At 52.5% G+C, this 22642-nt stretch overlaps 8 protein-coding genes across 8 annotated transcripts; 6 read left to right on the top strand and 2 right to left on the bottom strand.

Annotated features, from left to right (window-relative positions):
- Nucleotides 1-239: 239 nt before the first annotated feature.
- Nucleotides 240-3783, top strand: POX_d05715 (Protein HIR1; the record flags this gene model as incomplete). The annotated part of the gene is made up of 6 exons (XM_050114555.1): nt 240-276; nt 348-422; nt 533-751; nt 813-1904; nt 2018-3601; nt 3686-3783. 6 exons carry the CDS (start codon nt 240-242, stop codon nt 3781-3783), a joined length of 3105 nt encoding a protein of 1034 aa, XP_049969506.1.
- Nucleotides 3784-4684: 901 nt separating this feature from the next.
- On the top strand, nt 4685-6382 carry POX_d05714 (Obg-like ATPase 1; the record flags this gene model as incomplete). The annotated part of the gene is made up of 3 exons (XM_050114554.1): nt 4685-4759; nt 5015-5572; nt 5834-6382. 3 exons carry the CDS (start codon nt 4685-4687, stop codon nt 6380-6382), a joined length of 1182 nt encoding a protein of 393 aa, XP_049969505.1.
- Nucleotides 6383-6899: 517 nt separating this feature from the next.
- On the top strand, nt 6900-7686 carry POX_d05713 (Translation machinery-associated protein 20; the record flags this gene model as incomplete). Its single annotated transcript, XM_050114553.1, has 2 exons — nt 6900-7150; nt 7296-7686. The coding sequence occupies 2 exons, from the start codon at nt 6900-6902 to the stop codon at nt 7684-7686; spliced, it is 642 nt and encodes a 213-aa protein (XP_049969504.1).
- Nucleotides 7687-8157: 471 nt separating this feature from the next.
- Nucleotides 8158-11665, bottom strand: POX_d05712 (uncharacterized protein; the record flags this gene model as incomplete). The annotated part of the gene is made up of 5 exons (XM_050114552.1): nt 8158-8943; nt 8999-9474; nt 9542-9809; nt 9873-11267; nt 11342-11665. 5 exons carry the CDS (start codon nt 11663-11665, stop codon nt 8158-8160), a joined length of 3249 nt encoding a protein of 1082 aa, XP_049969503.1.
- Nucleotides 11666-11962: 297 nt separating this feature from the next.
- On the top strand, nt 11963-13136 carry POX_d05711 (Small glutamine-rich tetratricopeptide repeat-containing protein 2; the record flags this gene model as incomplete). The annotated part of the gene is made up of 3 exons (XM_050114551.1): nt 11963-11965; nt 12033-13030; nt 13091-13136. 3 exons carry the CDS (start codon nt 11963-11965, stop codon nt 13134-13136), a joined length of 1047 nt encoding a protein of 348 aa, XP_049969502.1.
- Nucleotides 13137-14269: 1133 nt separating this feature from the next.
- POX_d05710 (Mitochondrial import inner membrane translocase subunit tim44) lies at nt 14270-15849 on the bottom strand (the record flags this gene model as incomplete). The annotated part of the gene is made up of 2 exons (XM_050114550.1): nt 14270-14945; nt 15011-15849. The coding sequence occupies 2 exons, from the start codon at nt 15847-15849 to the stop codon at nt 14270-14272; spliced, it is 1515 nt and encodes a 504-aa protein (XP_049969501.1).
- A 396-nt stretch (nt 15850-16245) lies between these two features.
- On the top strand, nt 16246-16947 carry POX_d05709 (uncharacterized protein; the record flags this gene model as incomplete). The annotated part of the gene is made up of 1 exon (XM_050114549.1): nt 16246-16947. One exon carries the CDS (start codon nt 16246-16248, stop codon nt 16945-16947), a length of 702 nt encoding a protein of 233 aa, XP_049969500.1.
- A 1278-nt stretch (nt 16948-18225) lies between these two features.
- On the top strand, nt 18226-22290 carry POX_d05708 (uncharacterized protein; the record flags this gene model as incomplete). Its single annotated transcript, XM_050114548.1, has 3 exons — nt 18226-18303; nt 18375-18624; nt 18695-22290. The coding sequence occupies 3 exons, from the start codon at nt 18226-18228 to the stop codon at nt 22288-22290; spliced, it is 3924 nt and encodes a 1307-aa protein (XP_049969499.1).
- Between the last annotated feature and the right edge of the window lie 352 nt (nt 22291-22642).

Genomic DNA, 22642 nt, shown 5'->3' with positions numbered 1-22642 from the left:
TTTCGAGCGGGCGCGCCTTTCACCTGAGACCGCAGTTTCTCTCCCACCACCTACAACGAGACTCATCACCACCGACTAAGTCGACCTCCCTTTTTTACGATCATCGCCAGCCTTCTGATTCTCGACTTCGAACTGGCGCGGCTCGATTGGTCTGCAATGTCGAGCGTTTTCCCTCTGATCGTCGCATAGAGCCCTTGCCTTCACGCAGAATCCAAAACGCAGAGCCGTCAACCTACACCATGCATATCATTAAACCTGTATGGTTGACTCACGGAGGTACATGCATATCCATCGTGACCCGCGACATAAATACAATAGAAACGTTCTGACAGAGTCCGTCTTCGCAGGTGAACGGAAGGATTTTGAGGTTTACAGTTGCGATGTTTCACCTGATGGGAAGCGACTTGTCACGGCTGCTGGAGGTGAGTTCTGCTGGGGAAATCTAGCCGAGGGGAGCTGTTTTCTCAAAAGTTTTTCCAACGAGAAGAAGAGAAAGGTCTGCCGGGCCCATGCTGATTGCTTGAATGTCTAGATGGATACGTCCGCATCTGGTCTACAGAGGCCATCCATAACACCGACAAGCCGGAATTCGCAAGCAAGCCCAAACAGCTGGCTTCCATGAGCAACCATTCGGGTACCATTCATACAGTCCGCTTTTCACCCAACGGCAAATACCTCGCCTCTGGCGCGGATGATAAAATCGTCTGTGTCTACACGCTTGATTCAAGTCCTCCCACACACTCGACATTTGGTAAGCTGACGGTGCTCTGCAAGTTCTCAACAAGGAGATTGACTCATTTGAACACACACAGGCTCCGACGAAGCACCCCCCGTCGAAAACTGGCGGACAATTCGCCGGTTGATCGGCCATGATAACGATGTGCAGGATTTGGGATGGTCACACGATTCGTCGATTCTCGTTTCAGTGGGACTGGACTCCAAGATTGTTGTTTGGTCCGGACACACTTTTGAGAAATTGAAAACGATAGTAGTGCACCAAAGTCATGTCAAGGGCATTACCTTCGATCCTGCCAACAAGTATTTTGCGACTGCTAGTGATGATCGAACCGTGCGCATTTTCCGATTCACCTCGCCTGGACCCAACTCCACCTCCCACGACCAGATGAACAACTTCATGTTAGAACACACAATCACGGCGCCCTTCGCCAACTCCCCGCTGACTGCCTACTTCCGCCGCTGTTCGTGGTCCCCGGATGGGATGCATATCGCCGCTGCGAACGCAGTCAACGGACCCGTGAGTTCTGTTGCGATCATCAACCGTGGATCGTGGGATGGAGATATCAATCTTATTGGGCACGAGGCGCCGGTCGAGGTGTGCTCATTCTCTCCTCGCCTTTACTCCAAAGAACCCATCGACAAGCACCAGACCGACAACCACGTCGCTCAACATCACATCACGGTGATTGCTTGTGCGGGTGCAGACAAGTCTCTGAGTGTTTGGATCACAAGCAATGCTCGTCCAATTGTGGTTGCGCAAGAAATGGCCGCCAAGTCAATGTCCGATCTCGCATGGAGCCCTGATGGCAAATGCCTTTACGCAACTGCCCTCGACGGTACTATCTTGGCGGTGCGTTTCGAAGACGGCGAGCTGGGCTGGGCCACCGAGATGGAAGAAAATGAAAAATCTCTCACAAAGTTTGGTACCAACCGCAAAGGGGCGGGTATCACAGAAACAACGGATGGCTTGCTGCTTGAGGAGCAGAGCAAGGCTGGCGAGCTCAGGGGCGTTGAAGGCCGCATGGGAGCCCTGATGGGCGATGGACACGCCCAGCCTGCTGCCACTAATGGAAACTCGCGGCGGCAGCAGCAGCAGCGGTTGCGACGGCGGCAGCAGCTCCTTCAAATGGCACGACGCCTGCCCGAGTTCCGTCCCCAGCGCCGGAGTCAGCAAAGACCCAAACCAACGGCACGTCTACACCTGCAACCGATGCGGCAAAACCGGATCCCTACATGGCGAAATTGGAGAGGTTGAAACAACGTCCTACATATACCAAAGATGGTCGAAAGCGTATCGCACCTTTACTCGTTTCCGGCGCTGGGGCCGGTGAGTCTTCACTACCTCAGACGCGGTTGATGGCATCGGTGAGCTCTCAGGTCAAGGGCGATGCGCCAACTTCTATAGTCGACCTCTCCAAGCCTTTTGACGGCCTGCCAAAAGGTGGCCTCACCACATTGTTGTTTGGAAACAAGCGCAGGCTAGCACAGCTGGAGGGTGAAGAGGAGGGACAAGTCGAAAAGCGTGTTGCAGTAGCCAGCCAGAATGGAGCGACTCCGATCTTGTCCAACACTCTTGATGGCCTTTTACCGGCAGTTGTAGAGCCTCCTGTCTCGGGTCAACAGCCAACGCCGGAATTCATTCGTCCTGCGGTCACGAATCCCTGCATGTCCATCAGCCAGACACGACTAGCAGTGCCTAAAATCCGCAGTTTTATCTTGCGTGCCCTTGACCCTAATGGAAAGCCAACTGAGCCGCCTAACCAGGCAGGAGAGTCAAACGCAAAAGACAAAGGTCGCATCGACGTAGTTTTCGAGGCGAAGAATCCCTCACCCGCCAGTCTGACAGGGCGAGCTGTCGATCGCGAGCCAGTGCGTCTCACTTTGTTCCGCGGCGAGCAGCCCCTATGGCAAGATTTCTTGCCCAAGTGCGTGCTTCTGGTCACCGGCAATCAAAACTTGTGGGCCGCAGCGTGTGAAGACGGGTCTGTTTACCTCTGGACACCCGCGGGGCGCCGCTTGGTCAGTGCTTTGGTACTGGAGGCACAGCCAGTCATTCTCGAGTGCAATGGCCCTTGGGTTCTATGTATCTCTTCAGTAGGAATGTGCTACGTCTGGAACGTGAAGCACCTCTCCTCTCCTCACCCACCCATCTCTCTTCAGCCTGTCCTTGATGCTGCGATTCACACGCTTGGGGGCAACCCTACCTCGGCACCCGCTGTCACCGATGCTCGCATCAACTCGGAAGGACGGATCGTCGTTTCACTGACCAATGGGGAGGGCTACTCTTATTCCCCTGCTATGTACACATGGCAGCGTGTCTCGGAAGCATGGTGGGCTGTTGGTAGTCAATACTGGAACTCCACAGATGCACCCGTGGGTAATCTGCAGGCCCGAGAAGGCAGTCAAGAGAACAAGGAATCCAAAGCTGCGGTCTCAGCTGGCATCATTCCTTTCTTGGAGCGCAACACTACGAATGAAACCCTTCTGCGCGGTCGTGCATACTTCCTGCAACGACTTATCAAGGTCTTGCTGTCACGAGAGGGGTATGAGACATTCGAGTCGAGCGTTTCCATTGCCCATTTGGAGAATCGCATGGCAGCGGCGCTATCGTTGGGTGCTAAGGAGGAGTTCCGGCTTTATCTGAATATGTACGCCAAGCGCATCGGTGCGGAAGGCTTGAAGGGTAAGGTCGAAGAGCTGTTGAAGGGCCTCATTGGTGGACTTTTCGATGATGAGGATGGGTCAGAGACCGTCGCGAAGCTTCAGGCGAACGAGCACGAGGGCCGCAATTGGCGCGAGGGATCCGACGATCTTTGCGGATGGCCACGCGAGACCTTATTGAAAGAAGTTATACTTGCGCTCGGTACGTATTTCCTGACGCGCTTGACGATTCCGGCCGGGGGTGAAAATTGCTTCTCGTTCTTTGTTTACTAACGGATATTGACAGGCAAATATCGCGAGCTTCAACGGGTGACCGTCCCGTACGCCAAACTTCTCGACATGGTCGACACCACCTCCGAGGCAGGAGACGCGATGGATCTTTGAAACCTCTTCCACTGGAGTCATTCTTCTTCAATGTTTTTCCCCCTATCTTTTTTCCTGATGATCTTCACTGTGTGTCCGGCGTTTATACCTCGGTGGTCCTCGAAAGCTTTAAGGCTCTCCAATTGGGAAAAGGGACGTTTTGCATTGCTCATAACTCGTTTAATCCTTGCTTTCAATCATCTGGAGGGAGGTCTAGATGTCGGTCGTTTGTTTGGCTGTGTATTTCCACTCGATACTCACGTGCGCAAGACTCATGATTGTTTTTTTTCCAGCCAGGATCCTACAATGGGGGTGGTGTAGGCTCTACTTCAGACCACGAACCTTTTGAATTTCACTGAAGTGGCTTGGTTGTTCAATCCAGCGCTGAATTGAACTCTTGTCTCGAATATTCTCTAAGCATCTTTGGCAAGTCTCGTGAACCTGATCGTTTACAGCTCAGTGGGCACGCAGTTCCAGCGTCCTAGTTCTTCCCCAGCGGCCTACCCCGTCGTGACGACGTGACGTCAACCCCAGCAGCAGGGCTAGATAATCACGTGGGCGGTCAACGTGGAAAAGAACCGGCAAAAAACTTCTCAAGCCTCACGATGGAAGGGGGTTATTGACCTTTATTTCTTGCTCAATTCAATTGCAATTGCTCGCTGTTGTACAGTATAAGGTTCCTTCCTCCTTGCAAATTCACCTCGATAGATCCTGTCCACACTTTCGGTGGGCACCCGCCATCACGTCTCTTCCATCATCTTCCGTTTTTTTCCTTCGCATCGTTGACCGATCCGCAGCTGGACCTGCTTTTGCCGCGCGCCCTCCTTGTGCCCGCTTCCGCCTTTGCTCCTCTTCCTCATCACCCCACCTTCCAACTCTCTTCTGTCGCTTCTACTCAAGCAAGAAGAAGAAATCCAGTAAAATGCCTCCCAAGAAGGCTCAAGTGCAAGAGAAGGTCCTGCTGGGCCGTCCTGGCAACAACTTGAAGAGCGGTATCGTATGTGAGCAGCGACCCCACCTTGGCTTCCTCTGCCATTTCTTTTGCGGATTTTTTTTGCGATTTTATTTTATTCCCTTTTCTGCCCTTTCGCACACCACAGTCCACTTTTAGTTCCACGAAAACTATTTAATCCTCCTCCCGCCCGCCCGCCCCCTTTTTTCCTTTCTCTCTTCTCTTGCGTTCCATCCTCGTTGCAGCATTTCTCAATTGGAGTGTCTCTGTTGGCGCATCACTCACCATGTGATCTTCTAGGTTGGTCTTGCCAATGTCGGCAAGTCGACGCTCTTCCAATCCATCACCAAGTCCTCTTTGGGTAACCCGGCCAATTTCCCATATGCCACCATTGACCCTGAAGAGGCCCGCGTCATCGTCCCCGATGAGCGGTTCGACTGGCTGTGCGAACATTACAAGCCCAAGTCCCAAGTGCCCGCCAACTTGACCGTGTACGATATCGCCGGTCTCACCCGTGGTGCCTCCACCGGTGCTGGTCTGGGTAACTCCTTCTTGTCGCACATTCGCGCTGTCGACGCTATCTTCCAGGTTGTTCGTTGCTTCGACGATGCTGAGATTATTCACGTCGAGGGTGACGTCGACCCTGTCCGTGACTTGACCATCATCAGCGAGGAGCTGCGCATCAAGGATATCGAGTTTGTCGAGAAGGCTCTCGAGGCTCTTTCCAAGCAGACCCGCCGTGGTGGTCAGTCGCTGGAGATGAAGAAGCTGAAGGAAGAGGAGGCCACTACTGCCAAGGTGCTTCAGTGGCTTCAGGATGGCAAGGACATCCGCGAGGGTGAATGGGGCCCCAAGGAGGTACGTTTATCCCCTATTCGCGTTCATCCCCCCCCCCCCCCCCCCCCTCAAAAGGAAAGGCTCCAATGTTTTCATGATGAATAAGCGCTTGCGCGATAATCCCAGCTCGTTGAATCCCTCATTTTAAAAATCACGTTAGAGGGCATCTTGAAATTAAAGTACTGCACTGAAAAGAAAACATTGGAGACCTTGTGGCTATATCACGTCACTCGTTTGAAGTCCATTGCCCATACAGTTGTGCTGACTTTAATTGTCATCCAGGTCGAAGTCATCAACCCTCTGTTCCTGCTCACTGCTAAGCCTGTCGTCTACCTCGTCAACTTGAGTGAGAAGGACTTCATTCGCAAGAAGAACAAGTACCTGCCCAAGTTGTTCGAGTGGGTCAAGGAGAAGTCTCCCACTTCTCCCATTCTGCCCATCTCTGCTCAATTCGAGGAGCGCCTCACCCAGCTGGGTGACGAAGCGGCCGCCGAGGAGTGCAAGAAGCTGGGTACCGCCTCCGGTCTCCCCAAGGTCATCACCACGATGCGTCAGGCTTTGAACTTGGCCAGCTTCTTCACCACCGGTGCGGATGAGGTTCGCCAGTGGACCATCCGTAAGGGCACCAAGGCTCCCAGCGCTGCCGGTGTCATTCACACCGACTTTGAGAAGACTTTCATCCAAGCCATTGTGTACAACTACAGCGTCCTCAAGGAGCTTGGTGACGAAGCCGCCGTCAAGGCTGCTGGCAAGATCATGACCAAGGGCAAGGATTACGTGGTTGAGGATGGCGATATCATGCTCATCAAGGCTGGTGCTGCCAAGTCTTAGACGTGGATCATCACGATAATGATATATACCATGTTCACCTCGATGACCAATACTGTTTCTTTTTGTCCGTCTAGGCTTTGTAAGGTAACTCTATTCCTAGTGCTTGTGAACCACGTAGCCACATGGTACTAGGGATTTCCATCTACCCGTAGGTCTTACGAAGTGTGAGGCTCCCATGGATGATCGTTACATTCAACCTGATGTGTCTGCCACGAAATGTTGAATCTTCCTTTCTGATGCGATTTTCAATGCGCTTCGGGACCTCGACGGAGCAAATAGCTACATACTCACGTGACTCTCCCCGCGGCATCCCACTTTGCCCGCCATCAATCAATAGCAAAGTGCAGTAAAGTCAACAACCAGCATCATGTTCAAGAAAGAGTGAGTTGAGACCATATCCTAGCGTTGCCTTCTATGCGCCAAGCACGATACCGCATACTCAATGTGGAGTTGCGTCCAGCCGCAAGCTCGACTGGATTTAACCCGACACCTCCGACATTCCTAAAAGAAGAACGATATGCTCCCGTCGCGGAGGCTATATCTGCAATTTCTCTGGGCCAGCGCCGACGAGCCTCCTTTTTCTATCCCTCATGAGCAGGATGAACTAACATGGAATCTCATCTCTAGTATTCCCCCCACCAACCGCTCCAAGGTCAAGTCCTCCGCAGCTCGTGCCTTGCGGCAAAAGCTGCTGGACACCTATCCCGGTTTCGAGCCTTATATCGAAGAGATCATGCCCAAGAAAGCTTCATTGGAAGCAGTCAAGCTGTACGTCGATGGCCTGCCATCCTATCCCCCCCCGACCCCTCCATTCCCACTCCAACAAAGACCCTCTCTTCTTCATTCCCCATCGTGCCTCGATCAATCACAACATGAGCTCCCGAACCATCTGAAAGCTAACCTCCTACTTTAGCCCCGAGCGCGCCACTCTCTACACGATAGATTCCAACCCCCTCTTCTTCCAGCGCTTCGACGATCCTCCCATTCCCCACCTCCGTCTCATTCACGCTTTCCCCAGCGCTCTACCAACCGTTCAGATCGACCGCGGCGCTATTCGCTTCGTCCTTTCCGGCGCCACTCTGATGGCTCCCGGTTTGACATCTCCTGGTGGTCGTCTTCCCGACGCAGAGCACGCTCTGGAAGCGGGCCAGGTTGTTGCGGTGAAGGCGGAGGGCAAGGAGGAGGTCTGTCTTGTTGGTGCGCTGAAGGTTGGCACGGAGGAGATCAAGAGTAAAGGGAAAGGTGTGGTGATTGACGAGGGACATTACTTGGGAGATGGGCTTTGGAAACTACACTTGGATTAAGGAATGTATCCGAATCCTGTGGGTGTCTGCTTGCAGGATGTCCGGCTGGTTGCGTATACCCCGATCACGGTTTATGTTGACATGAAAAAAGAAAAGAAAAGGCGAATAAGAATACAAATTACGAATTGATAGGGTTTTTTGCGGGGTCCCGCTTGTAGGTGTCTGAATGAGAGTCAAATGCCGGATAGTAGGTGTAGGTGTTGGCCGCTTGATCATGTCCCTTGAGTATTTCGGGCGAATGGTGAGCAGAGGTAGGCTCGATTTCCAGACTTCATTCAAGGTCCACTGTACGAAGCTGCGTGACTAAATTCACAAGGTAAAGCAGGTTGAATTGCTCTGGGAGAGAGAAAGAATGATCTTACGCGCAGGAAATTCTCTTATATGCATGTTATTTGAGATATGGACAATATATTAGAGTCTGTTTGGCTGGCCTCATTGTACATCATAGCTGTTCACTGCCGGAGACCGAGTTCAGTTGTCAGAAAACCCCGCTTCTTCACCATTTTGACGCGGAGAGAGTGAGCGAGTCGGAGATAGGGACGACCAGGACGGTGTGCGAATTGGCAGAGCCAATCCAAGCCCTTTGACACTCGCTGCAGACGACGTTCTCAAACTAAAACTAGGACGGACCGACTGACCAGCGGTAGTTGATGGACGGAAATTCGAGCGCAACCCGACACGGCTCACGGCACGTTTGAGCATCTCGCCCGAGGAATCAAGCGCGATAAGAAAGCGGGCTAGTTCACCGCAAAGCTCCCAATCTCCTTTCTGCGATGCCAGACCGATCAGGCGCACGACATATTCTTCAATGTGTCCGTCATGATCATGTTCTTCTTCATCCTCGAATGCCTGTAGAACAAGAAGATAGCCCACAGCAGTCTTGAGCGAATCAAGTCGGAGAGCCTGTTCGAACAGGTCTTTCGGCGGAGGAAGATACGTGAAAAGCGTGCGCCAAAAGCGCAGCTCCGTCTTGCGTGTACATTGCACCACAATTTCAAGATATTCTCGCGTGGGAATCGACGCCTGGAGGAAAGCAATGACGGTGGGCAGGAGTGGCTCTTCGGGGACTGTGGAATCACCAGCCTTGTGTGCACGGCTGTTGTTGTCGACTTCGTCGTCAAGGACGTGATGTAGCAGAATCTCAAGGCCGTGGGAGAAGTAAGAAAGGTGCGAAAAATGCCTGCTCAATGAAACCGCGGCGGGCATTCCTAGATAGACGAGACAATATCGTAGGAAATAAGGGAGGAAGAGATGGGTCTGGACCAGCTTGGTTAGAGGAACTGCAGCCAATTAGACCCGACCAGGAACTTACTCGAATAGCGAATTTTTGACTAGTAAATGTCACGTCTCGCCGTTGCGTCATCTCAGATTCCACGCCGAGTACCACACCCTTGTTGAGAATGACAGATAGCGGATAAAAGTCCAAGGGAATGCTAAGCGGCGTGGGCACCGTCTCTTGCTGCAAGATGTCTTGAACGTCGTCCCAGGCAAGGAGGTCCTTCCCCCGAAACATCCACAAAGAGTCACGGAGGGAAAGGTTGCTATAAGATGGCTCTAGAGCCATGTCTGCAGAAGGACTTGAGGGTATAGGCTCGTCGACCTGGGATGAAAAATTGAACGAAAGCTGGTCTCGCATCAAAATGTAGTACTCCACGTCATGGGAGATTACCCGCATATCGTATTTGAGATCACCCAAATCTGTCACTGTAGGTTGAAGAAGAACGAGATTGCCATCGACTAGAAGAAGTACCGAGGCCACTCTGACGTCTTGAGAAGGATCACCGTTACCTGTTCAAAGAGGTTGTTAGATGACATTTGAAAGATGGAAAGCTGGATAAATAAGGGTGGTACTCACGCATCTGCTCCTCTGGCAGAACCCAGCTGATTGCGCGAACTCGCGTGGGCGCCCTGACAATGCCGTTGAAAGCGATCTGACCGACCGGAACCAAACTGATCTTGCTGTGTGTGGAATTGATGATGTAGTGGTAGAGAATATTGTCATAGGTGTAGACTAACAGTGAGTCTTCTCCCGACGGGCCAATGAATACCACCGGAGAGGGAAGATATTCGATATGCATGATAGAACTCTTGGACAGCTTATCCTCACGCGAATAAAGCCGTAACTATGGGTCCCTCATTAGCATCGAGGCAGAAAGAGTCCAAGCTAGAGATTTTGCCGCACATACCTCGTATGAGCCATCGCTTTCAACAGCCGCAATCAGGATATGGCCGTACCAACACATGCCTCCTCGAACCGCGAATGAGTTTTCCGCAATCGAGTCCTCAAAGACCTTCCATCGGCCACTGTTGACACTGTAATGTGCTAGGCCACGTCGACCTGCGATCGCGACATACCGCCCATCCTGTGATACCACACAGGAGCGGATGGGCCATTGCGAATGAAGATAAGCCGGAGGATACTGAGCGTGATGCCAAAGCGAGTCTTTGCCAGATATCGTCATCAAATCCGGCAAATCGTGCCCTCGATATAAGATGAACTCAGTTCCGGTTTGCAGCAAGCCGCGCGCCAGGTTCGCGGCAGAGAAGCATCCAGTCAAGGCACTCCGAGCAGTTTCCAAAATCCAGAGGCGCCGATCATTCTTCGCCGACAGAATAATGTCCGAGCCGCCACCAATCCAGCAACCGTTGGTGACGCCCGTAAGCCAGTCTTCATCGTTGGACTTTGCCAATGTAGGGTCGACAGGGAAGCTATTACCGCCGGGTTTTCCGAACACACTCCAGGTTGTCCAACCATTTTCGTAGCCCGCAAAAAGGCAATAGCCGTCGGGAGAATAGCTCATGAATGTGATGGCCCCTGTCGCGGCGGGAGATGCAGGAACAGCCAGCTTTTGTGACAGGGGAACGTTTCCTGTATAGTCTTTGGCAGTATAGACAAGGACTTCGCCGTTCGCGCAGCTGACTGTTAATAGAGAGAAACGAGCATTTACCGCCACCTTGACGGCCCCTTCGCCATCAGTTTTAGGGTCATGAAAGCAATGGCCCTGGAAGAGTTTTTGCGGCCCGTCCGATTGCTCCTGGCTGTCGGGTACTCGCTGAACGGCGTACGCCTGGCCGTTGCTGGTAAGCCAAATGAGAAGATTCATGGCCCGGTCGTAGACCATGTCCACTATAATGACTTTTTTGGAGACATTGAGTATTCGGTTTAGCATTTCAGATCTGGTCTGCGTTACACTAGCTTCTGAAGCCCAGCGAATGCACTGGATCGCAGCGGGCTTGACAGTAGCAACCACAAGTTCTTGATCCAGTGCCAGCGCCCTGACAATTCCAGACTCAATCTTGATTGCCATTCGAAAACTGACATGGATATCACCTACAACGTTCGCGTCTTCAACCGCCGCAAAATGAGCCAGCTGCTGTCGACGCGGATGGGTAGAATGATCAAACATTTGTTGGTAAACGCGCGTAGCAGCGTCAAAGGCAAGCGAGTAAGTGAGGAGGTACCCATTACGAGTTTGCAAGACCAATATGGTCGAGTCTGGGTGCATGAGCACCGAGACATTAGGTCCATATGTCTGTAAAGATGACGCGGATCGAGCTATCACGGCCACGACTACCGTAGGCTAGAATACAAATTTAGCTCACGGCCATACTTGTGCCCTGTTAGAAGGCAAAGCTGATATAACAGAGATCATACCCTCGTTTGCCAGAGAGAAACCGAAGACTCGGCCATGGTTGCAAAGATGTGACCTGACCGCGAAACGCAAAGGCCATGGATAGCTTCGTGCTGCCATTCTGAAGCACTCGGACTTGTCGTGGGACCTTTGGAGTTCGAATCATGACTTTGACTTTCTGGGGTATCATCAGATAGTGCGTCATGGTGCGATTCCTTAACGGCTAGATTGCTTGGAACATTTTCTGGCACAATGTTCCTGTCAGGACAGTCCGCGGCGTCCGCGACTGGGGCAATGTTGGGGCCATTGACCGCATAGACCCGGGGTACACCATTGGGCCAGTACATGGCTCGGGTCGAGGCTGATAGGGATACTAAGACCGACCCTGAAGCTCAAAGGGAGTCATTGCGCTCCAAGGATTGTCCCAGTGTAAACTCAAGCTCCACGACCGGGGACGTCGTTCCAACAAGACGCTCTGATCGCGAGGCAACAGTCAAAGTCCGGAGTCTGGACCCGACGGGGGGGATAGTAGACCTCATCACGTGCGGAAGCTCTCCCCCCGCATTGCCATTTTTCCTCCTCCGAGCTATCGAGCAGCCCCTCTTGTCTGACTCCATCTCAAGACTCGGATTATCAAGATCACAATGGTATGGCTGCACTCTTCCTTCTTGACCGATACACATCCTAATGCGAACATTACCACCCTGCTTGCAGGCTCCAACAGATAGCAAAAAGCGCTTGGCTTTGGCCATCATCGACTTCCTCGGCGCCAGTCTGAAGGACGGCACTCTGACCGCCGACGATGCTGAGTCTATCGAGATTGCTCAGTCCTGCATTGCCGACACATTCAAAGTGGACCCAACTGACGAAGCTGCTGTGAAGGATGCCGTGGGTGGCCAATCGCTGGCTAGCATCTACAGCGTCTACGAGAAGCTTCGCAGCAAGTCGACCCCTCAGTCGACTGGCACGGCCCCTCAGGAATCGCAAGAGCAAAAGCCCAAGGCCGGTGCTCCCACTCCCGAGTCGGACCAGATGAAGTCGGAGGGCAATGCCTTGATGGCCAAGAAGGACTACGCCGGAGCGATCGAGGCGTACACCAAGGCGCTGCAAATCGCTCCCTCAAACCCAATTTATTTGTCCAACCGTGCTGCCGCATACTCCGCGTCTGGTCAGCACAGCAAGGCCGCCGATGATGCTGAGATCGCTGTCGCCGTCGACCCCAAGTATTCGAAGGCCTGGAGCCGTCTGGGTCTCGCCCGATTCGACATGGGTGACTACCACGCTGCGAAGGAAGCTTACGAGAAGGGGATTGAGGCGGAAGGTACTGGTGGCAGTGAGGCCATGAAGCGCGGTCTGGAGACCTGCAAGAAGAAGATCGAGGAGGGCAGTCGTTCTACCGAGCCCCCCGCGGAGGATCTGGACACGGCTCCCGGCGCATCCCGTGGCGCCGGTGGCATGCCTGATCTTTCTTCGCTGGCTAGCATGCTTGGTGGTGGCGGCGGTGGTGGCGGCGGCATGCCCGACTTGGGCTCTATGATGAGCAACCCCATGTTTGCCAGCATGGCTCAAAATCTCATGAGCAACCCCGACATGCTCAGCAACTTGATGAGCAACCCTCGACTGCGTCAAATGGCCGAGAGCTTCGGTCAGGGTGGAGGCGGTGGCATGCCCGACATGTCTAGTCTGATGAGCGACCCCAGCATCGCTGAGATGTAAGATTCTTCTTTTCCCTTTTGGGTCTTTTTTGCGGCCCGCTAATCAGATTCTCATAGGGCCCGTAACATGATGGGTGGTGGGGGTGCTGGCCGAGGCCAGTAGTTTACGGATCAGACGACATGAATGACATTTGAAAAGGAATTATGGGGTTCACCTCCTGTGTGCTACGGCGATATTTGAATTTTGTCAGCGCTTTTTTTAGACATGAAATTTAATATTCCACATGACTCATGGCGGCAATAATGCTCAGCTCTGAACTAAGTACTTGAGATGTGCAGTATGTGAGCCACAGTGGATGGGCCCAGTATTTGCTTGGCCGGCAGTTTCCAAGACGAACCGGAAGCCACAGGCAGATCGGACTTTGCTCACCGGTTACGTATGTTCAAGTCTAATCTGAGATCGGGGACTGCTTGCCTACGCATGATCCAATTGATATCGTCTTCAATTTATATATACATACTGCCCGAGCTCAGAGACCAGTGCTGGCACCTGGCGAGGGAAAGACATGAGGTTTGAAAGCACCAGAAGAAAAGAACAGAAACTAATATTAAGATTACGTGGGAATTGGCAAGCGCCTGATGCAGTTGGGTTCAATAAAGAAAATTTTCACTAGGAACTATATTCACAAATACCATAATGCACCTTTCTTCAAACCGGTGGATTCACTGCAATGACGCGGAGCAGCGAACGGGTTCCATTGAGAAACCTCCAACAAAGAGAGAACAGAACTGGCTGGAAAACCACACAGCGTCGAGGGGAGAGTAATAAATGTAAAAGTAGGATCGTTGGACACCAAAGACGCCTCGAAGGAGAAAAAAAAAGCAATGCCAACCACATGAGTCGAAGTCAATAATAGCCGAATAGGAGTCTATGAAAGTAGCAATGACGGTTTTTTTTTGACACCGGCTGCGGGTCCAAGGCAGCCACGGGGTCGCGAGACGACCAGACAAAAGGAGCAGGTGAAGAATAAGCATTAATACATGACGGTGGAGAAGTGAAGCAGGGCGCATGTGGGGCAGTTGGACATTGAAGCCGTCGAGAGTCGAGGAAGATCGAGTTTGGGCATCTTGCCCATATATGGCCATAAGTATTGATATAGTACATTGATGAGTTCGAACCATAGGAGTGTTTGGGACATAGAAGGTGATCCATGCGAGGAACGAGAGCGACCCCTTTCTTTCGTGGGATCGCTACCAGAACCGTCTCGCGTCAGGCGGGGGTGAGCCTGCTCGTCTCTAGATGTAATCACGGGCAGCTTTTTGCAGCTCGATCAATCTCCAACCTCGGGTCTCGGGGTTGTTGACTTCTTCAGGAATGCGTGTCATGCCGATGGCGTAAGTGACCAGCTGAACCTTGTCTTCCATGCCGGCCGCAAGCTCATTAGACTTGACGTTGCGGTAAACGTGAACTTCCTGGGCCCGGCAGGTGACAACGAAAACGGGAATCTCACCGGGCTCCAGAAGACGGGCGTTGGAGACATCAACACCGCGGATGTCAAGGATTCGCCCATCAGACCGGAGTCCAGCGGTCGTATATTGCTTGGCAAGGGCGGCATAGACGGAGAATTGCGCATCTGACAGCCAAAGCTTCAGTGTCTCCACATCGCCCTTGACATAGGCATCGAGAACCTCGGGAAGCATGTATTCCCGCAGCTCACGCAGGAAGTCTTCCATTTGGAAGTTAGGATCAATTTCACGGAACTTCTTGACCACCATGGCCGTCTCGTTCTCGGCGAAGAATCCTCCAATCCGATCCGTGATACTGCGAGCAGTGCTGATAAGTGGGTTCTCCGATTCCTCGTAAACGTCTCTCATGGCAAAAAGTTTTTGCATCATGGGGTTGGAGTCACGGAAGTTATTCCAGGACTCCTTCCATGCTGCATCCTTGTGAAGAGTAACGTTGGTACCGGCACTGGTGGTCATACGTGTTAGTTCCTTCCTTCGAGGATCTCAGCACATGGGAGCTATGGAGCGTACTTGGGATCTTCTTCCATCGGCTTCAAGGGGCGCTTGCCAGACTTGGCCTCCATCTCTTCACGAAGTTGCCGCTGTTTGCGACGCTCTTCCTTCTCAATCCAGCCTCCGTAGCGTGAGCTACTACCGTCATCAATGGCCTCCTTCACACTCTTGTAGGCCTCTGTCTCACGGACAGGACGCGTCGCTTTCTCCAGACCAGCACCGGTGACAACGACACCTTTTCTGACACCCTTCACGACTGGTGTGTTCCATGTCCAGGCGGCACCTTTTCCGATGGCCTGGCCGGTGGTCTTAAGCGCGGAGGATGTGCGGCTGGTTGCAGCACCCGAAGCGGCTTGGTAGGCAGCACGAGCGCGCTTGATGTTCTCGTTCTCAGAGAACTCATGAGCGGAAGAGGCAAGGGCCTTGGTGGACTCGTTCCATTCTTTCGAGGCCTTGAACTCGGTCTGGAGAGTCTCACGGAAGACTTGCCAGGGAGACTTATCACCGTGAGGTGGCGGGGGGGCGTCTTCGGTCTTCTCCTTCTTAGACTCTTCCTTGTCGGACCCCTCCTGCTCATTCTTTTGCTCAGACTCGGGCCCGTCGGTTTTTTGCTCGTTCTTCGGTTGTTGTTGTTGTTGCTGCAAGACAGAGGTAGTTGCGTGGAACGATCGGGTCACAGACAGCGCAGCGAATGGAGATACCAGCTGGGATTGCGTGGGAGTTGTCTGGAGGGCGTTCTTGTTGCCACTCCATTTTGTGGTTCGGACTGGCAGAGTTGAGTATGATAGAACCCGAGGTTGCGCGAGGGTTTTCGTGGCCGGGAGTTGGGAGCGCGCAGTCGCCGCGCGTGCGGTCATGGTTAGCTTAGCGGAAATCATGCTCTTAGGAGACGGGGGTTCTATTCAAAGAGCGAAGTGAAGATGAGATGAGATATCTCCGACAAGGCCCGTTCTTCGGGGAGGATGTGTTGACAACTTGACAAACGGAGGGCGGGCGGGTAAAGGAAAAAGTCGGGGGATGCCAAGACTTTCGAAAAACTTCCAGTGCTTGCTCCCTTCCGCCTCTCATCGGCCCGGCCACGGCTCTCGCGAGATCTCCGGTACCAACCGCTCTTACTTTCCAGACGCAAGTCCAGAGCACCGTCTGAGTAGCAAGGTCGGACAGAACGTGTATATCAATTTCAGCGAGCGTCCCGGTGCGCATTGACTACTGTCCGACTTCCCCGTTGCTGCGGCATCGGCCCTGTCACCGCGATGAATACCTTTTCCATGAACGCCCTTGCGAAGACCCTCCCGTCAGTATGCCGGCAATATCAGACTCCTTTCGCTAGGTTGGGTGCTTTCCGGCAGTTTTCTTCCACTCCCCAGGACTCTTCGAGCCTCAAGGAGAAGACGAGAACCATCGAGAACCAGATCCTGGATCGTCAGCCTGAGTCTGCGGACAGTGCATCACCACTCTCTGCTATCTCCAAGATGATGACCGGCGGAAGACCCCCTGCGTCTTCTCGTGTCAGTGCTGACTACGCTCGCCTGGCTGAGAGTCTCGAGGCTGACATGATCAAAAATCCTTACGCGGATCGCGCTCCACCGCACCACCTCCACGTCTTCGCGCACAAGCACAACACCATCCTCACTTTGACACGACCCAATGGCAATCCAATCTTGTCGATGGGGACCGGGCAGATCGGATTCCGCAAGGGTGGCCGGGCTGGATTCGACCCTGCTTATCAATTATCGTCTCACGTCCTCTCGCAAATTCAGGAGCGTGGGTTGTTGATGGAGATCAAGAGGCTAGAAATCGTCTTCCGGGGCTTTGGCAAGGGCCGAGATGGCTTCACAAAGGTTCTTCTCGGGAATGAGGGACGCAAAATCCGAGGACTCGTCAGCCGAGTGACCGACTCAACTCGCATCAAGTTTGGCGGTACTCGCAGCCGGAGAGTCCGCAGACTGGGTTAGACTCGGATGTCAATCTCGGTTTTTCAGTCTGTATGAACTTCCGAGACCATTGGAATTGGAAGCAGCTTCTCGATGAATCCAGCGGCAAGCTCTCCTGTTTGAAATGTTCTACGTTGAAGATCCCCATTTATTCTCTGCCATTGGGCATTTCTTTGTACACTAGTCAAAACTCTGTTACTCTGCACCGTTCTTCTCAACCCGCATGGACACCTTTTCTTGACATTCCGGCTCCTCATCTTCGGTTTCATTCATGCGAGGCAGTAACAAATCTTGGCCCGAGGTCTTGCGTACTCGCATAGTACAGCACCATGTCGCCTTTATCTTCAGGCTGCGTATTGTTAAATCCACTTGATTGCAGTGTTGTTCTCTACTCGATACTACGGTTCTAGATTGACCTGTTTTCCCCCCATGTTCCCATGGAGCAGACGTCCACGTCTCATTAGCTCATAAGAACTTCAGATCACGCTTTACGAATCAGATTGATCGCTAAAGCAACGTAGATAGTCTACATCCCAGCTCCCAAAACGAGGCTCTACACTAAGCAAGGAGTCCTGGCGGGGCTCATTGAGCACCAGAGCTTCTGGTTTGCGATCAAGACAGAAGCTTGTTTTTTTTTTGGAAATCACGGAAATAGTAGTCAAATAGAGAGCATGCTCGAAAGCAGGTTGGTAAGAAAGCGACTAAGCGCTATACTTCAGGAGAAGAGCAAGTTCACCCTCCCAAAGTCAAACCAGATCAAGATAACATTGAACGTATGTCGTTTCTCGCACTTGAATGCTTAGATTCTCTGAAAAAAGGTTACCCTGCTACTAGTTGCGAGTAACTGAGTATCCTCAAGCGCCTTTAATGAGCGGTCTCTCACAAACAGACCTGGTGCCCGTCGGATCCGTGGCTGCTATCGGCCGCCGAGGCTGAGTGATTACCTGAAATAGAATAGCGTTCCTAGCTCCCGCAGCGATCACGTTCTCGAACTCCTTCGTGAACCCACTCGGCATTGCATCCTTGTGTCATTGACATTTGCATTTACTGTGTTCTAGAGATTCTTGACACACAGAACAGAACGACTCTGCATCTGCCTGCCTAAGAAAATTGTAATCAGCTTCAGAGTGGCCGGCAAGACCCGCTCTTGAGCTTGGCCGCGTGTGAGGGAATGCGCCGGAGCCCATTCCCCGCAAAACATCCCTTTTGCAGACTAAGGTCCCTTCGTGGCTCTGTTCTTGACGAATTCGTCTTGATGGTTCTTGGAGCTTTCATTCTGGGCAGTCCATAACCGTTTGGATGCACCCTCTCAACCCTTTCCTGCGTGCCTTCTTTCGAAGCACTGTGCCGGGACAGTGCATTCCCGTGGAGAACCATGTATGTCCAGCTTCTGTACTACTGTAAATAGATCACGATGACTGATTTTGGTTCAACTCATACCTATTCAGGTGCTGCTCGTTCCTACAACAGATTGCCTCGTCGGCTCACGCGATCGCGAATCCAGCCTCCTCTACTCGGATCTCGTCGCGTCCGAAGAGTTTCTAGGCAGCCATGTGCTGCGCATCCCCGTCAGCTTTGGATCTACAAGCGGCAAAGAAGATTCCAATGTGCGAGAAAGTAGAGGGAAGGCCAAACAAGTGACGACTTTCAATGGGAGGACTGTCATCATCAAAGAAAGCTCGGTATACAGCAACAAAGGTACGTAGGTGGTAAAATGATAATAACAGATCCGACGCCTGTGCTGATTTGAAATGTCCCTCGAATATAGGTTTCAAGTCTCTCACACAAGCCCAGCTTCTTTCTGATGCTCTCTATTACGCTCCGTCAAGCGATTCTCGCCCATGGCTTATTTACTATATTTCACGCCCTCTGGTTGGATCGTATGATCCAGCGAGAACCGTCCCCGCTGCAGTGCCAGGGACAATAGTGAAGAGAATGGAGATCAACGGCTCGGACAAAAAAAGCACAAATGGAGGCTCTGTCACCCCGCCAAAACAAGAGATTCAGACCTTTGCCGAGTTGCTCGCAAATTTCCCCATGATCGCCCGACAGATGCAGCCTGGATTAGAAAGACTTTTCCGTGAATTTGGCAAGGAACTTGGAAGGCCATTGCCTCCGCCGCCGTCTCGCTCACCCTCTGCAGGTAGAGGTGATGTTGGAAGTACTCTGTCGCGTGTCCAATCTTTACAGGACGAGAGCTCGTCCATCCGCAGCTGGTCGTCTCGTCGGGGACGGCTTCCCTTCAATTCCGAGGAGTATTTTGAGGATGATGAGGATCTCATGCGCCGCAGCCTCGAGACGGCCGTGACAGCCGCGATCGACTTGTTCCGACTCGTGGACAAGCAACAATTGTCACTACTTGGAGCCACCACGGATTTGACGGGGCCCTTGGTAGAGCGTCTGATCGAGCGATATGTGGCAGAACAAGTGCACGAGCCTTTGCTTTTCCCTCGCCTGTGCGCTTTCCGGCAACCAGAAGATTCAGAGCTGGACTCGAGAATCCGACATATGGAGAGTATCGACGTGACCCAAGTAGGGATTTCCGTGGACGGCGGACGTGATGGAAAACGCGAAGTTATCTGTCGTGTTAGTCGCGGTGTGGATGAATTTCGCAAAATGAACGATGCGAAAAGTCCACACGAGATGCTGAATACTCTGCTGGAAACGGTCAAAGTAATCTCGTATCCCGGCAGCTACGACAATATCGACGGACCGGCCTCGGAGAAGGGTCGATCACCGCTGACGATCAATGCCGATGTCCTTGTCTCGTTATTGCTGGTCGTTGTCATTCGATCACAGATCCGCCATCTTCAAGCCCGGTTGCTATACATGCAACACTTCATTTACATCGATGATGTCGACAGCGGAGAGATGGGCTATGCATTGAGTACGTTCGAAGCGGTGCTGATGTATCTTGTGACCGACTCTGCTGGTCTGCGGCGCGCAAGCAAAAGGAACAGAAAGCTGTGGCAAGCCACGAAGGCCGGCCGTATCGCAGACATGCGACACATTCTTGAGCCAGACGGAGACCACGAGTCGGTCGGTGAATCCCAGCCCTGCGTCCTTGAACGAAAAACTGTCTTTTTCAAAACTGAGGCCTCACCTGAGTATGAAGAGTCGCCATTGGAGACATCATCCATGCACTCCAGTCTGGTGCTCCCCAATGGCCAAACTGGCCTTGATAACTCCCTTGAGTCCGACGCGCCTCCCCTTTCGCATGTGTTTCCCTTCCAGAAATGGGACGATGGCTCTTCAGCCCAGGAGAGCCAACGACCTGTCAAACGAGTATCCATGAATGTCCGCACCATGTCTATGTCTTCAGGAATATCTTTTGCATCCAGAACTCCTACTATTGGGTCGATGACGAGCAACATCGAGGGCGATTCCTCATTAGAGACGCTGACAAAAACACAAGATCCAGCGGGGGATTCCATACCCATGATGGCAGTGGAAAGCCGCCAGACTGAATCTTTGAAGTATCTACTGAGCCTTGAGGAATTCTATCCCTTGGAGGACATTCTGGATGACACGAATGCGAATGGTACAACTCTTCTCAGTGCAGCCGTGCAACTGGCACACTCTGAAACGGTAGAGGTCCTTCTTGATTACTTATTCAGCAGATCAGATAGGGAAGCGGTCGCCAAGTATCTTACCAAGTCCGACGTGCATGGTCGAACAGTCGGTCACTATTTGTTCAGCACCCCATCTCTGCTCTCTCGTCTGGGAAGCCTTATACCTTGGCGACAGCGTGACAAACATGGACAGACTCCACTTTTTGCCCTCTGCCGCTCGTACGACCATACGCAGTACAGGAAAATGGTCCTGGAAGCCTTGACAGCGGCTCGGAGTGCTCAAGGCAATGCTCAGCCGCTTCAGCTTGACGACCACGTGGATGCAAAGGGAAATACTTTGTTGCATATTGTGGGCGATCCGGATATTACGACACGGCTTCTGAAAGAGAGCGACTGCGATCCGAATGCCACAAATGACAAACGATTCACGCCTTTGATGATGGCCAGCAAGTACGGCAGGGTGGATCAAGTGCGTGTCCTGTTTTTGGACCCAAGGGTCGATGTGCACGTCAAAGAAGCCCGTGGGTTGACTGCGGTTGAGCTCGCTAAAGACGACGAAGTACGAAATCGTATCGACGACCTCATACTGCTGTCCCAACCGCCGTCCGCACTTGGCGATCCTTCGGGGCGTGTCACCACTGTGGTTCGATCATTCTTCGTTGAAGATGCTACTGTGCGCTTCATCCTTAAATCAGGCGCGCCCTACTCTGCCCCAGAGAAAACAGTGCCGTCTCATCCTGGTTCGACAACATACACAGTCACCACGTGCCGGCGCAGTTTTAGCGACTTTGAGAATCTGGCCAAATGGCTTGCTATAGAGCACCCTGCGTCCTACGTGCCATCTCTCTCAGATTTCCGAAATCCGTTTCAAATCCACTCGAAACCGTCACGGTCTGTTTTGCATGATCTTCAAGAGAAACTCGACCGCTTCTTGAAGACTCTCCTCACTCATCCCACCTTTTCAACTCACGAGATGCTGTGGGAATTCTTTCTGGTTCCTGAGTTACATCCCGAAATGATGGCGGACCGGTCGCGACGTAAAGCTGCCGCCCTAAATGAGACGATTGCGGACGAGTTTTCTCCCATCACCCCCGAAGGAATGCGCGATACGGAACAGTTTGTGTCGCACGCCCAGGACATGGTTCGCGGTATTCATGTCAACACCCGTAGCGTGCTTCGACGGGGCCACTCCCTGCAAAACAGTGTCTCCGATCTCGCCGACGCGGTCATCCTTTGCTCCGGTGTTCTCTCAACGTTGAAGGAGCCCACGAATGCGCTCCCCATTGCTCATATTGAGGCCTTCGCCCGCTATGGCAGTTATCTTTCAACTTCGACTTCCGACTCCTCCCCTCTTCTCCAATTCCTCGCTGCTCTCATGTCCATGGATAACACTACCGCCGCCATTCTGAGCTCTCTTTCCCGACCCTTGACCTTGATGTCCACCTTGACCGCCACGAATCGGGGCATCTCGCGCTCCCGCTCGTCGCTCCTGTCCAGTTCGCTGCCCCGCAAATTCAACCTCAACCTCCCGGGCTTTGAAGAGTCCCGGCAGAAATCCGTCCGCGATCTTGAGCAAAAGATCCGAGAGGGCGAATTCCAATCGTCCCGCTTGGCGAGAGAAATCACCTGGAACAAAGATGTCGTCGTCAGCGAACTCGCCGGGTGGACCACTTGGCGAGAGCGAGTTGGCCGGGACGCGATCCGCGCGTTTGTGAAGAATACCCTGATACGTGAAAAAGAGAGGGGCAAACGCATTGAGAGATGTTTGCGCATTGTACGTGAGATGAAATAATGAAACTCTGTCCGAGTTGTGATATGATCCTGGAAAATTTAGGGGGTTCTTTTTTCTTTTCGATTTCTTTTTTTCCCTGGCTGGATGGGAAATGGATAGATCTACGATGGATCTCTTTGCGATCCCGTCAATGACTGTCTCGCCGTTGGTTCGACGTGTATAGATAATTTGGAGTCGGGAATTTTAGCTGGTTGTGCTTTTGACTCTTCCCACTTCGCTGCTTTGGAAGATCACTCAGCTCATTGACCCGGGAATGCCACCAATTATCAACATGTGGGCGTGGCTGAGTCGTCCTTTTGCTCAAAGGACAGGTCTGTGGACCTTTTTGTTGATAGGATCCTAGAGAAAGAAT

The sequence above is a fragment of the Penicillium oxalicum genome, chromosome IV (assembly GCF_001723175.1).
Source record: "Penicillium oxalicum strain HP7-1 chromosome IV, whole genome shotgun sequence".
NCBI classification, from domain to species: Eukaryota; Fungi; Ascomycota; class Eurotiomycetes; order Eurotiales; family Aspergillaceae; genus Penicillium; species Penicillium oxalicum.
Note: the sequence above shows the minus strand (reverse complement) of the source record. Positions and strands in the feature narration are given on the sequence as shown.